This window comes from Microcaecilia unicolor, chromosome 8, assembly GCF_901765095.1.
Source record: "Microcaecilia unicolor chromosome 8, aMicUni1.1, whole genome shotgun sequence".
In the NCBI taxonomy this organism is placed as follows: domain Eukaryota; kingdom Metazoa; phylum Chordata; class Amphibia; order Gymnophiona; family Siphonopidae; genus Microcaecilia; species Microcaecilia unicolor.
Genome location: NC_044038.1, coordinates 91,631,168 through 91,646,274, shown reverse-complemented (window position 1 = coordinate 91,646,274; position 15,107 = coordinate 91,631,168). Strand labels below are relative to the sequence as shown.

Genomic DNA, 15,107 nt, shown 5'->3' with positions numbered 1-15,107 from the left:
CCACTCTCCCTGCATGCCACCTCTGCACGCCTCTGGCTAACTGAAGCCTCCTCCCTCCTGCTAATTTTTCACCGCTGCTCAACAACTGGATATTCGCCATAACCCCTCCCTCACCTCTATCACAGCCACCTTACTGAAACAATCATGATCTCGTCATACTCAATACTAATTCTCTACCTGCTTGCCCTAATTCACTCTGCCCTTACTGCCACTGAACCATCTTATGCTCACATTCCTCTCATCTCTGGTCATAGGAGGCCTTCATCTCGTATGCTGCCCCACTCCGCAGCCCCTTTTGACCAGCTGTCTGCTTCATTCTACTACTACTACTATTAAACATTTCTATAGCGCTACTAGACTTACACAGCGCTGTACAAATGAACGTGAAAAGACAGTCCCTGCTCAACAGAGCTTACAATCTAAATTGGACAGACGAACAGACAGCTAGGGGTGGGGAAATTGCAGTGGTAGGGGTGATAAGTGAGGGTGTTGAGTAAGAGAGTCATGGTTAGGAGTCGAAAGCAGTAGCAAAGAGGTGGGCTTTAAGCCTAGACTTGAAGACAGCCAGAGACTGAGCCTAACGTACTGGCTCAGGGAGTCTATTCCAGGCATAGGGAGCAGCGAGATTCGCACCTAAGTCCTATCTCAGCAAGCAATATCTCAGCACAGTTACCCCGCTCAAACGAGTGAAATTAGTGCCTTTCCGTTAATTCCGAGTGGGGTATATAAATACGAGATCCGTCGTGAACAAACCTGAACTGATCTCTGATTGGATTACCTCTGAGGATCTTGATATGCTGTTCATTACTGAAACCTGGATTAGAACACCCAAGGACCCCATTGTTCTTGATCTCTGCCCGAAAGGTTACAAGATCATCCACTGGGATAGGACAGGTAGAAGAGGTGGTGGGCTAGCACTTATATACCGCTCCTACCTTACGGTAGAATCAAGATCAGAACTTATGTCTTCCTCGCTGGAAATCGCAGCAGTCAAGCTACATCACTCCACCCTTCATGGTTACCTAATCTGTGTGCTGTTCTACAGACCTCCGGTGACTTGGTCTAGCAGTCAATCTGAACTACTGGATTTTATCTCACACATCTGCCTGGATAATTCAAATATGCTCCTATTGGGCGACCTCAATCTCCACTTAGATAAATCTGCTGCACCCGATACCACTCAGTTCTTAGACTTTCTTCGACTTTGGGACCTCGACTGCCCTATTACTGGCCTATCTCATTGTAAAGGGCATTCTTTGGATCTCCTCTCCTTCAAATTTTTAGACGACAAAACTTTTTCCCTGCAAGATACTAGTTGGTTTGAGACGGCCTGGTCTGACCATTATAAATTACAGTTTACCTTGCATTAGCAAGCTTCAGGTTTCCCCCAACCTCATAAGATTCACCAGTACTACACCAGAGGCGTCATCGAGCCCAGTCTTTTCTGGAAGTCCTTCTACAGTTATGGCGGGGAGTTGCTGCCAGCCTCGCCCAACTACCTCTCTGACTGGGAGAATAAATGCAAGGCGCTGCTGGATTCCATTGCACCTCTACGTCTCAAAACTTCTTATATTCGTAACTCTACGCCCTGGTTCTCCGCTGATCTTCGGGCCTTAAAAATAGAGACAAGAAGACTTGAAAGAGCTTGGCGAAAACAGATCTTGCCCTTGGGGCTTGGAAAGGTTGTCACCGCAAGTATAAGTACGCCATCCGGCAAGCAAAGCATTCTTACTTCTCATCTAAGTTACAATCTGATGGCCGGGACATAAAAAAAGTGTATCAGCTATTAAACTCTTTTCTCAATACCCGAAAGCTAGAAGTTGCCAGTGTCGACCTTCCTTCTTTCACCCAACTTGCAACCTATTTTAAAGAGAAAATCTTAACCCTGCGGTCCTCAACTGTTAGTTGTTTTTCCGACGTGGACGACTTCTTGGAATCCCTGTCCTTGCCCGTGGATTCCTGCCCGGCCGATCACACCTGGACCAACTTCAACCACCTATCACATGAAAACGTATCCACTGCTTTACTAAAGTTCTCCAATAAGTATTGTAGATTGGACGTCTGTCCTACCCATCTTCTAAAAGCTGCCCCAAGGTGTTTTGTTGATGATCTGACCTGCTATCTAAACGTCATGCTAAGCTCTGAGTCTTTCCCGCCAGACCATGGCAACATTCTTCTCACCCCTATTCCGAAGAACCCTAATATAAAACCAATTGTCGTCTCTAACTATTGCCCAGTGGCTTCGATACCCCTGATAACCAAGTTAATGGAAAGTATGGTCAACGTTCAGCTCAATGAATTTCTGGCTGCCCATCACACACAATCAGGTTTTCGTGCTCAATTTAGCACAGAGACTGTCCTAGTCACCCTCCTCTCAAACTTTAAATGAGAGCTCTCCACTGGACAAAAGGTTCTCTTGCTTCAATTTGATATGTCGAGTGCTTTCGATATGGTGGACCATGGCCTCTTGCTGCATCTATTAGACTCTTTTGGCATAAGTGGGCCTGTTTTACACTGATAAGGGCTTCTTGACCACTAGAACTTACCAGGTCTCAGTGAACTCCGTCACTTCTGCTCCATGGAATGCCTCTTGCGGGGTGCCACAGGGTTCACCCCTTTCACCACCTTTATTCAATATTATGTTGATGCCTTTAGCCTCAGCTCTGCCAAATTAGACCTGAATCCTTTCATTTATGCTGACGATATTACCGTTTGCATCCCCTTTCATACCACCATATCAGAAATTGCCAACCTCATCGAAGCTTGCTTCTCCACTATAGAGCATTGGGCACAGGTGTCTCGCTTTAAATTAAACAAGGACAAAACTCAATGTCTCATACTTTCATCCACACATACCCAAATAACTGACACTATGCTTCCAGTAAAGGGCTACGATCTTCCAATTGCCACCAGTCTGCGGCTTTTAGGTGTGCACCTGGACATGCATCTCCAGTTGGATAATCAAGTACACTTGGTCACCAGAAGAATGTTCAATGCCATGTGGAGGCTCCGGCGCATAAGATACTTCCTTACCAGGGATTTGTTTTGTACACTTGTGCACTGGCTAGTCCTCTCCCACCTGGACTATTGTAGTGGAATTTATGCGGGCTGCAAGGTCTCCTTACTGAAGAAATTCCAAACAGCCCAGAACACTGCCGCAAGACTGATTCTGGGAGAACATCGTTTTGTACATGCCGAGCCCCTATGCTTCAAACTCCATTGGCTACCTGTACAGGAGCGTATTACTTTCAAGCTTTGCTCCTTAACCCACAAAATCATCTATGGGCTTGCTCCGGTCTATATGCTCCCCTTGATCGACCTCCCACCCAGGAATGCCACTCCTGCAGCACGATCTTATCTCCATCTACACTTCCCCACCTGTAAGGGTGTCAAGTATAAGAAGATTTTCACCTCTTCTTTTCGTTACTGGTGCCCTAAACACTGGAATGCTCTCCCGCAACACCTCAAATCACAAGAGGACCACACCCTCTTAATAAGTTGCTAAAGACCTACTTCTTTGCTAAAACTTACTCCTCTACTTACTCAGCTAATTGATGTACTCTTCTTGTTTCCTACCCTCCTTAGTTTCCCATTGTTAGATACTGCTCCCTTTGTCTATTCTTTGTCCTCTTGCACTATTCCCTTACACTGTAAATTTTCTTAATTTTTTGTGAGCCACATTGTGCCTGCATGAGTGGGAAAATGTGGGATACAAGTGCACAATAAATAAATATGTATTTTAATATAATTTTACATTTTTCTATATGTTGTATTTATGTTTCTAATGTATGCCTATTGTTTTTAGACCACAGATGTAGGCTTTATGCCGAAACACAGTGCTGTGTTGGGTCTTGAAGAATAAAGGTTTTATTCATTACATTTCTCATCCTTCTGTTCCTTTGTGAAACAGCCCTGCTGATTACACTACTCCTTTTGCTGCCATCAAGTCTAAAAGATGACCAGCCTTACAAGTGGCATCTGATACAATATGCAAAATACTAAACTCAGCCAAAGTGTCAAACAAGAAATGATTGCATTGAGCAAAGAGTACAGCAGACAGGTCAAAAGTAAATTAAAATCTAAGATACGCAATTTATCTAAGCCAGTAGGAAAAGATAAAATTAACTCAAGGCAAGGAGAACAATAAAACCCTAGAAGTCTAGAAGGACTGTAAACCATGCAGAGAGAAATTACATTAGTTAATACTAGAATACCAGCAAAATCACCAATGTCCATGGATAATTTTGTGATAGAAAACTCCTTGTAATATGTATAACTATCATACTCCCATCCCTTTTATGACTGTGGCAAGACCAATCCCAGATAGGAAAACACTACTTAACCAAAACTCTTTCAGAGTCCAATATAAATGAGGGAGGGTATCTTTGTTTCCATAGTACCTGTGTGCACACGGAGGTGTGTCTCCAGCTGATGCTTGAGGCTGAATTTCTTCCCACATCTATTACATTCATAGGGCTTCTCTCCAGCATGTACACGCTTGTGATTCTTTAGCAAAATTTCATCTCTGAAGTATCGCCCGCAGAATTCACACTCATAATGATGGTTACCTAGAGGAGCAACAGTAGTGGTGAGGGGACAGAGGGTAGGGTGAAAGAGACATAAAAGAGAGAACAAAGAAAGTAGGAGACAAGAGGATGAAAGAAGCAGGGCAGGGGAAGATATGAAAGGAATGAGTAAAAATAAACAAAAAAAAAAGATAGAAAAGGAAACATAAAACAAGATGAGAAAATCTAAAGGGTTTCCTTAAAGAAGCTTACAGTGGATAATGCAGTCTTTAAGGATGCACTCTGTTGAGAAAAATACAAACAAATCTGTCCCATCAGAGAAGAAACTTAGGGGCCCTTTTACTAAGCCGCGTAAGCGTCAACGCGCGCCAAAATGGAGTTACCGCCTGACTACCGTGTGGCTCTTGTGGTAATTTCATTTTTCGTGTGCGTCAGATACATGCGTCTGAAAAATATTTTTTATTTTGGGAGCGTGTAACGGACATATGCCAAGTGGCATTTGGCGCGCGTAGGTCATTACCACCTGGTTACCGCATGAATCTTTACGTCTAGGTCAATGGCTGGTGGTAAGGTCTCAGACCCAAAATGGACGCGCGGCAATTTTGATTTTGCCGCATGTCCATTTTAGGAAAAAAAGGCCTTTTTTACAGACGCACTAAAAAATGAATTGGCGCTGGCCCAAACCCGCGCCTACACTACCGCAAGCCATTTTTCAGAGAGCATTAGTAAAAGGACCCCTTAAATACTGATGTACCGTATTAACTAACATACATCCTGCAAGACCAGCTGAACTGAGTATTCCCTACTGGTGAAGGCTGAAAAGCCACCCCAGGATGAATGAAAAGAATTCTGGGCATAAAGGCAGAGGCTATCAAAATTATTCTTATGGTATACTGTGAATATCTTTTGAGCAATATTTCATGCTAATAATTTCATATTGAATGGCTTCAATGTAAAAGTAAAGAAAAAAAGATTTTTAGGATCAAGAAGTGGAGGACTAGCCTAATCGTTTGAGCATGGGGCTGACAACCAATCCTCCAGCTGCTCCTTCTAATCTTGGGCAAGTCACTTAACCCTTCACTGTATCAGGTACAAACACTCAGATCAGTGCATCAAAATCATCTCAACGTACTGATCTTCAGGGAAGTTATTAATGAACATACTAGACATTCCACATTATCGGTACAGGGCAAAGAACTTTGGAACACCCTACCACAACACTTATGACAGTAATCATCTCTAGCTCAATTTAAGGCCTCCCTTAAAACTTCTTTATTTCAGGATGCTTACTCTTAACTTTTTTTCTTTTCATTTCACTCTCTGGTGACTGAGCAGGGCTGGCTGCGGGACTCTAGAATACACAAATGCAAGCCTTTTGTGCTTTCTCCCCTCCTATCCTATCAAAGATTGTAGTTCCACCCTCTTTTCCTATTGTGTGTTGTTGAATCTTGATTGCTATGTCTCCCTTAGCTTTTAGACTGTAAGCCACCCAGGCAGCACATACTTTTGGGCGGGATAGTAAATTTTAATAAAACTTTAAACTTGTAAGCCCTCCAGGGGCAGAAGGGTCTTGGGAATCAGCATTGAATTTTCATGATCAATTAGAGCAGAACGTGGTTTTTAATAACCTTTCAGAACAAGACTAGTCACTTAGTCACCTCTCCCCTCTTCAATCGGTTCAAAACTCTGCTGCCCGTCTCGTCTTCTGCCAGGGTCGCTTTACTCATACTACCCCTCTCCTCAAGTCGCTTCACTGGCTCCCTATCCGTTTTCGCATCCTGTTCAAACTTCTTCTACTAACCTATAAATGTACTCACTCTGCTGCTCCCCAGTATCTCTCCACACTCGTCCTTCCCTACATCCCTTCCCGTGCACTCCGCTCCATGGATAAATCCTTCTTATCTGTTCCCTTCTCCACTACTGCCAACTCTAGACTTCACGCCTTCTATCTCGCTGCACCCTACGCCTGGAATAAACTTCCTGAGCCCCTACGTCTTGCCCCATCCTTGGCCACCTTTAAATCTAGACTGAAAGCCCACCTCTTTAACATTGCTTTTGACTCGTAACCACTCGCCTCCACCTACCCTCCTCTCCTCCTTCCTGTACACATTAATTGATTGATTTGCTTTCTTTATTTTTTGTCTATTAGATTGTAAGCTCTTTGATCAGGGACTGTCTTTCTTCTATGTTTGTGCAGCGCTGCGTACACCTTGTAGCGCTATAGAAATGCTAAATAGTAGTAGTAGTAATAGAGATAATGGCACAGAACCATTCAATTAAATCCAGTTTTGTACAACAAAAGTCAGTAGATTTCCTCATTTGTCATCTGAACATAGACTTAAGAGCTTGGAGAGATGTGAAGGAACAGATTGCAGATGACTGAGATGGAGACTAAACACGAAGGATTGTTGATTACTTATGAATGGCGACATGGTGAGGTAGTCCAAGAAGCATGTTTGTTTGTCATGGAGGAGAATGAGATGTAGGAAGTGTATGTTTATTGAAGGGTATTCAAGAATGTCACCTGGGAAAGATAAAGGGCTGGAAATATAAGGGACACCAGAAAGTGTTCTGGTCCTGCAGTTACTCTTTGGGTAATTGTCTCCAACTGGGTACATTTTGTGCATTCATTGACAGGATTGAATCTCACTTGTGACCCAGGATAAGATCACACCCCCCCCCCCCCCCCCCAGAATATAGAGTAAAATTGATTTGAAGGAGTTTAAACAGTATTGCTTAGGGATCATTTATTTTATGATTGGAACCTGAGATTTTGATTTCCCCAGAGTGTTGCTGTATTTTGGTATAGGCGAACGTGTCTGTTTTCTGTTGTATGCAGTTTTATTGGAGGCAATTGTAGAAACAGGCACCTAGAATTATATAGATCATGAAGACAAGGTTTCTTTATAACCCAAGGTTTTATTAAAAGAGCCTAACGTGGCCACATTTCGACTGATGTTGTTAAATGATTTTAGACCTGTTTTTAGTTTTTGAACCAGTTTTTTGGTAGTATGATTAGGTAGCAGAGGTGCTCCTTCATAAACCCTGATTATTTTTAAATCATTTTGGAGATATTTCTATTTACTTTAAATTATTGACCCATTGTGAGCAGGACGTATATAAGACACCTTTTATTTCATGTCTCTTTCATACACTGCTATGCTATAAGCAATAGCTGCTGTAAGTGCCTGCTAGTTGCCTGGGTAAGAGTTTTCAATAATCTTTTAAGCCTCCTTTTGATTAATGATGTTTATATATATTATATATATCTATATAGATATATATCTGTATATATTGTTTAACGTTTGGTGAGATTCTCCTATTTTATAACTCTGCTGTCATGCTTTTAGACCAGTGCCTGACCTTTCTAAAAGAAACTTGTTGTTATCTCTCTCTCTCTACTGGTATGTACCTTGCAATGCTGACCGTTTGGTATGAACTCACTTTGACTCAAGTCCATGATGTGCACTTTATACAACTAGCATGTGTATAATATGCATGATTAAACACACTTTATGCTGGTTCCCACACACTGTACATGTCTGTCTCGTTAGTTTTGGTATATTTGATTGTGTTTTTATGATTTTGATTGACTCATGCAAATTTGGGAACCATCGACATAAACCACCCCAGAAAGATGATTGTCTATCCTGCTCTTAAAAACATTAGATAGAGATTCCAACAATAACCTACTCCTTTCCAATATTTATCCTAGCCATTCCCCACCACCAATACTCTCTGTTCTATATGGAGAGGAAGAAAACTAATCCTCACCATCTATATGACCCCCCTATTTATGTGTTGGAAGACGGCAATCAATTCAACATGCAGTCTTTTCTTCTCAAACCTAAAGAAACCTAACTCCTTCAACTTATTCTCACTGATCAGATTTTATAGACTAGTTATTTTGGTTGTTTTCATCTGGAATTTCTATACATTTGTGTACTATAGTTATTTATTTTTGTATTATAATGATTGATATTTATGTTTGTTATGTATCATTTTAAGTTTTAATTTTTGACTTACAGTACAGTCTCGATTATCTGACTTAAATAGGACTGGCCCGCTGACGATAAGTCGGATAATATGGAAAACAATGGTAACCCCTCAAACAATGCATGGAAAACATACTTTATGCATGAAGAACAAATGCATGAAAGCATGACTGCAGTTCCATCACTGCAAAAGCGAGGTCCTCAATCCAAAAATTCATGCATAGAAGCATGGGCTCAGATCACAAACAGGAAGAGAAGCCACGCGTTTCTTAAATCGTGTGAGGGTTGCATGAAGGAGTATCAGCTGCAAAGCATAGTTCTCTTGTAGAGAAGCATGTTCTCTGCTCAAAGATGGCTTCCTTATAGCGTGTGAAGCCAGAAAACAGGAAGAGAAGCCACACTCTTCTTAACTGCAATGTGATGATGTCACGGGTGGGGGGGGGGGGGGGTCTGTTGGTTATGCCAAATGGTCGGATTAGCAAAGGTTGGATAATCAAGACTGTACTGTACTTATATTATCTATGCTATGTTTCAGTATTTACCCTGACGTAGCCCCTAGCCATGCAAACGTGGCTACGTCAGGCTCTTTTAATTTTATTTTCAAATTTTTTTATTGGTTTTCACAACATAATGCAACAGTATACAGGTTTATAAGTAGCATTACATCATAAGAATAAAATTCTCTTCTCTATTCTACGACTAGTCTATAGCTCTTATGGAACATTGCTTCTCGTTACTGATTCTAGTAGTTGTTCTTATTCTAAAACCCCCAAACTTTATGCTTATAACTTCCTTGCTATACACAAGTTCTCCCCCTCTATATCTCCCCCCCCCACCCCCCACCCACCGAACCTCCCCATCTCAACCTTGTAATGTCTATCTGGTGCTCTATAGTATTGTAGTGACCTATCCTCACATATTCAAAATACGTCCTCTACCCTCTGAGGGTATGATCTGCCAGAACGGGGTCCATATACGAAAGAAGTCTTTATCTGTAAATATTCGATCCCCTTTATACTCTGCCATTTTCTTTTCAAACCTCATATAATCTATAAGCAGGCATCGCCAGTGTTGTAATGTTGGCTCTTTATTTGTAATCCACTCTGAGAGAATTAATTTTTTCGCCATCATTATGGCTCTGAGAGTGTGAAGCTCCGGAAGCCTGGTGGCGCAGGGCGAACTATTATTGGCCGACCGAACAGCTGCATTGGACCCTTTCTCCATGTTGCGCCCCACAGGCTTGAAGTCATTTGCGTTACTTTATTCCAGAATCTTTGAACTTTTCTACATGTCCAAAACATATGTCCCAATGTTGCTCCCTGTGTCCCACATCTGGGACATGCTCCGTCCGGGGAGACCCCCATATGGAAGGCTCTCCAAGGTGGAATGTAAGTTCGTAAAGCAAATTTGTATTCCATTTCACTGTACAAAGCCATCTTGGAGGATTTATGAATCGAATAAATGTACTCTTACAATGCCTGAGGGGTCATTTCTGTATGTAATTCCTCATTCCAGGACTTTGCCAGTGTAGAATAGTCAAGCTCTTCTGTCATATCTCTTAAATGTCTATGATGCATGGTTGATGACACTCTGCCCTGTGATTGCAAAGAGTAAGCTGAAGAAAGTTCTTCTTGTACATCCTCTGTAAGGCATACCCAGGGTAGACTGTTTATGTAATGTTTTAGTTGACAATAATAAAACTTGTCTTCGGACTTGAATGCATATTGGGCCTGAAGTTCAACAAAAGGTTTTATGCGTCCTTCTGCCGTCAGCACCTGAAGAATATACACCACTCCACTCTGCTGCCACTGTCGAAATCTGCGGTGCAGGGTTCCCGGTGTAAACTGCGGATTGTCACATATTGATAGGAAAGGTGTAACTCGTCCCGAAAATCGGTGTTATCGACACACCCACTGCCAAATCGCCTTCGCTGTGGGTAGTATATGCGATTGCTGTAAAGCTTTTGGAATGGGTCCTCCTCCTGTGTGTAATAGGTGGCTGAAGTGTACTCCCTGAGTCAGAGTGAGTTCCAAATTGGTTGCGGAAAAATCTGAGGTGGACCTAAACCAGTCAGAGATATGGCGCATACCACCGGCAACCGTGAGATATCTGATGCTGAGTAGGCCCATGCCTCCATACTCTCGTGATATTTGTAAAGTTTTTATCGGGATACGTGCTTTTCGTCCCTTCCATAGAAATCTTTGTATGTGTCGGTTTAGACGGTTTTCATCTTCTGTTTTTAAAAATAACGGAAGAGTCTGGAATTTGTAAATCCACTTTGGCGCAATCATCATATTAAATATGGCAATTCGTCCAGTGAAGGATAGTGGATAGTTTTCCCCACAGTCTAAGCTTTAAACGAGTTGTCTCTAAAAGTGGCTCCACATTTTCTTGATATAGCTTGGTTAAATCCTGCGGAATATAAGTTCCTAAATACTTGATCTTCCCTTCTATGTTAGTTATGGGACAGTCTCCCCCCTCTTGATGGGCTTTGCTCGGGTATATGGCCATGGCTAGTGATTTTTGAGTGTTCAGGGTAAAACCCGACACTCGTCCAAATTCCCGAGTCAGCCTCAACAGCTCATTTAAGGAATCATGTGGCTGGCTAGACACTATCAGCAGATCGTCTGCAAAGGCTAGGGCATTGATGACTTCATCCCCCACCTGTACCCTGGGGATTCCCCCCTCCTTCTTTATGAGTCTCAGAAGTGGTTCTAATGACAAAATAAACAGTGCAGGCGATAAAGGGCAGCCCTGCCTGGTACCCCTGAAAATCTCAAATGGTTTAGCTCTAATCCAATTTACTATCACAGAGGCTACCGGATTTGAGTATAAAGCTGAGATGGCTTGGTAATACCAGCCCCCAAATCCCATATAGCTTAGGACTTGGAACAAGTAGAACCATCCCACCTGATCAAATGCTTTCTCTGCATCCAATGAATACAGAGACGTGGGGGTTTCTGTCAACTGTCCAATTGCCGTTGCTAACAACAATCGGCGGACATTTTTGGCTGCCTGTCTGGACTTGACAAAGCCCACTTGCTCCTCGTCCACTAATCTAGGTAAAATGCTCGACAGTCTGTTTGCAAGGATCTTGGCCAAAATTTTTAAGTCAACATTTATTAATGAAATGGGCCTACAGGAATTCGCCTGTTGTTCAGACCGCCCAGGCTTCAAAATCAATGAGATCAGGGCCATATTTGCATGTTCCTGGAAGTGCCCATCTCTAGCCACCTGCTCGTAATACCCGCATATCACCGGATAGAAGGAATGGGGTAGAAATTTATAAAATTCCCCAGAATACCCATCAGGTCCGGGTGCCATTCCCAGGGGCAAAGTCTTTATAACCTCCTGGATCTCCCGGCCGTCTAAGGGCCTTTCTAAATCTGCTCGCTCCCTATCTGTTAGCCTAGGGAGTCCTGCCTTTTCCAAAAGGTTGTGTATCTCCACTTCTGTAGGGTCTCCAGGAGAACTATAAAGCTTGGTGAAGAATTTTGTCAAAATCTCCGCTATTTCCTCGCTCTTATTATGAGTATGCCCAGCCTCATCCTGAAGTGTGACTATCGGTTTGCGTGGCCTCCATGCTGAAACTAAATTTGCAAGCATCGCTCCAGGTCTATTTCCAAATCTACGAAATTTGAATTGTTGATGGGCTAAGAACCTCTTGCCTCGTTCATGTAGTAGGGCGTTAAGTGTCACCTGTATCGCTCTAAGTTGTTCTCTATTTCTTTGGGTCGGTTGCTTGATATATTGGGTTTTAGCTTTCTTAAGGCTCTGTTCGAGACTTACTATTGCTGCTGATTGTTTTTTATTCCTAGCATGGATAAAAGCAATTAGTTCTCCTCGAAGAACTGCTTTGGCAGCATTCCAGAACAGACCAGGTCTATCTATATATTCCCTATTGTTATGGACATAATCCTCCCATTTTCAACTAACAAACTCTTTCAGTTCACTATTGTGGAAAAGATAGCTAGGGAACCTCCATCTCCCGCCCTGCTGGTAAAAACCGGGCACCTCCACATCCATCCATAAAATGGAGTGGTCCGATATCTCCTCCGGGCCTATTTCAGCGACCAACACTCATGGAAATGCCTTCTGGGCTATAAATATGTAGTCTATTCTGGAGAGCGTACCATGGGCCCTAGATAGATGGGTAAAGTCGCGCTTCCCGGGGTGTAAGCTGCGCCAAGTGTCCACCAGGTTAAGTGATCGTTGAAATGATGTTAAAGCATGCACCCGGGTCCCTCCTCTAGAAGCCACTCTCGGGTTAGAACGGTCTGCAGTAGGATCGGCTACTAAATTAAAGTCACCCATTACTATCAGGGGAGCTGACTTATACTGGAGGCACAGCTGGACAAGACTCGGGTAAAATTTTGGGTCATAAGTATTGGACCCGTATATTCCTAAAAGTAGAAAGGTTCTCTCCTGGATCCATAGCCTTACTAAGACATAGCGTCCCTTCGGATCTGCTCTCACTAGTTCTGTTTTGGCCCCAGACCCTTTGCGTATTAGCACTGCCACTCCTCCTTTACGATCTCCCGAGGATGCTCCGTAAACCTCCCCCACCCATTGTCTCTTCAGTTTGTTGTGTTCGTCCTCTGTTAATTTTGTCTCCTGGAGACATCCAACATCTACTTTGTGTCTTTTGAGGCTTGCTAAGATTTTTGTCTCCTTAATTGGGGTCATTATGCCTCCCACATTCCAGGAAGCAAATCGGATTGTTTTAATGTGCTTTAAACTGGAAACTGCAACATTGCCAAGTACTTTGCCTTATCTGCCTCAGGTGCCCAGCCTCACCTAAGGCTCTATGTGGTGTTAATCCCATCCCCATTCCTCCTGAAGTATGCAAGGATCTCCTAAATAAGATATGTGTCATGGTCACTAATTGAGATCTACCCTTATTAACCCTCCTTCTATGGTTTTGCTCCCTTCCCCTCCCCCCCCCCCAATGCCCTTCTGCCCCCTACCCATCTCTGCACCCCAACCTATTCCCACCTGTCTAAAGTGAGACATGGGAAGATCAATGCGAGTAACAAAGTTGTCCATGCACTCGCGCAATCTTCATGTTTGGAATTTTAATTAGTTTGGAGTATAACTTCAATCGTTATGGTCGGTGGGGAGGGTTCGGCCTAGGAGTAGAGCTGTTCCACCTCCGCTCTCTTCAACACATCACGTGATCTCCAGGCTCTTTTAATAAAACCTGCATCTTATACCATTACTTCTTCTGGATCTATCAAGCCTCTCTTGTACTGACACCTAGAATTATACGCCACTTGGGCGTGTCATTGACAGCAATAATCAGCAGTGACACACATATATTCACTAGATTCTGTAAGGTAGCGCCTAAGTGCTATTGAATGAACTGCAAGGGGGCACACACATGGGTGAAGCAAGAGCGAGTCATTGGTGTGTCACCAAACAATAAGCACAACTTATAAATACTATTAGTTACATGGAGGGGCATTTTCGATAGGACATCTAAGTCTGAATTTGGACGTCCTAACAAAAACGTCCAAAATCAGGTAGGCATAATGGAAAGATAGTATAGACATTCTTAGACATTCCAAAATCGCACTGCAAAATGACTAAATTAGAGATGTCCAAAGTACAGTAAAAAGGACGTCTTTCCAGCACAACTGCCGAAGGATGTCTATAAGGCAAATGTCGCCAGCTACAAACGTCCACTGTACTTGCGGGACATCCAGGTACTGTGAACGTTCATATTTTGCATTGTATATATAAAGACATTCGCATACCTAAATCATCCATATAAGGCTCCGCACGTGTGAAGATGTCCATGTACATGATGGCCATCCACATGATGACCGTCCATATATGGAGCTGTGATGTAATGACATTCGTACGTGTTGGATGTCCATATAAGGTGCTGCACATTTTACAACGTTTATTCACTGAGAAACATGGCACTGCAAAGAGAGCCCAATTTCAGTGTGGCAGAAAGCCTGTGCCTAGTGCAACTTTGCCTGAGGCACAGACGGTGCCTCTTCATGCATCACCACCATCTGCCCCCAAAGACCATCTCTATTAGAGCATGGACTCTAATAAGGGACACTTTGGAAAGGTAACTGTTTGGGAATGCCCCCCCCCCCCCCCCCCCCAGCACTGGGCTTTGGCTATCAGGTCCCCTTCCTGTACCACCACATATAAGAGCTCCCTCAGCAATGTAAGCACTAACTGTAGTCTGCATTCAGGTATAATCAGTGATATGTGCACATGCACATCCATTAATAGAATCAATGTACTAGAAAGGAAAACCATTCCCACATCCCTGCAATGCTGACAGAAATGGTACTCTCTGTCCTCATGTCCACCTCAATTACATCACCTGTACCAATGTAATGCCCCCCCCCCCCCCATCAGTGTTGTGTGTCTCCAATTTGGCTTCCAAAGGAATTTGTGTTGTGAAGGCAAGAAGGGCCATCCCCTGACTCCTGGTGTACAAACTAGAATCTTACAGAAGATTTGGGATACATGGGGACCTCGAATCACTAAGGCGGAGATTCCGCCAAATACATAGGGAGAGCCCTGCAACGATTAGGAGCGTGCAACAGTGCCTCAGGGCTCG

At 43.2% G+C, this 15,107-nt stretch overlaps 1 protein-coding gene across 1 annotated transcript in view; it reads right to left on the bottom strand.

The window, feature by feature from the left end:
• The window catches only part of LOC115476747 (zinc finger and BTB domain-containing protein 16-A-like), a 375,007-nt gene that overhangs the window by 51,946 nt on the left and 307,954 nt on the right, over nucleotides 1–15,107 (bottom strand). Inside the window, exon 6 of the mRNA XM_030213317.1 lies at nucleotides 4,401–4,568. Coding sequence (XP_030069177.1) covers nucleotides 4,401–4,568 — 168 coding nt within the window. The remainder of the gene's footprint in view (nucleotides 1–4,400; nucleotides 4,569–15,107) is intronic.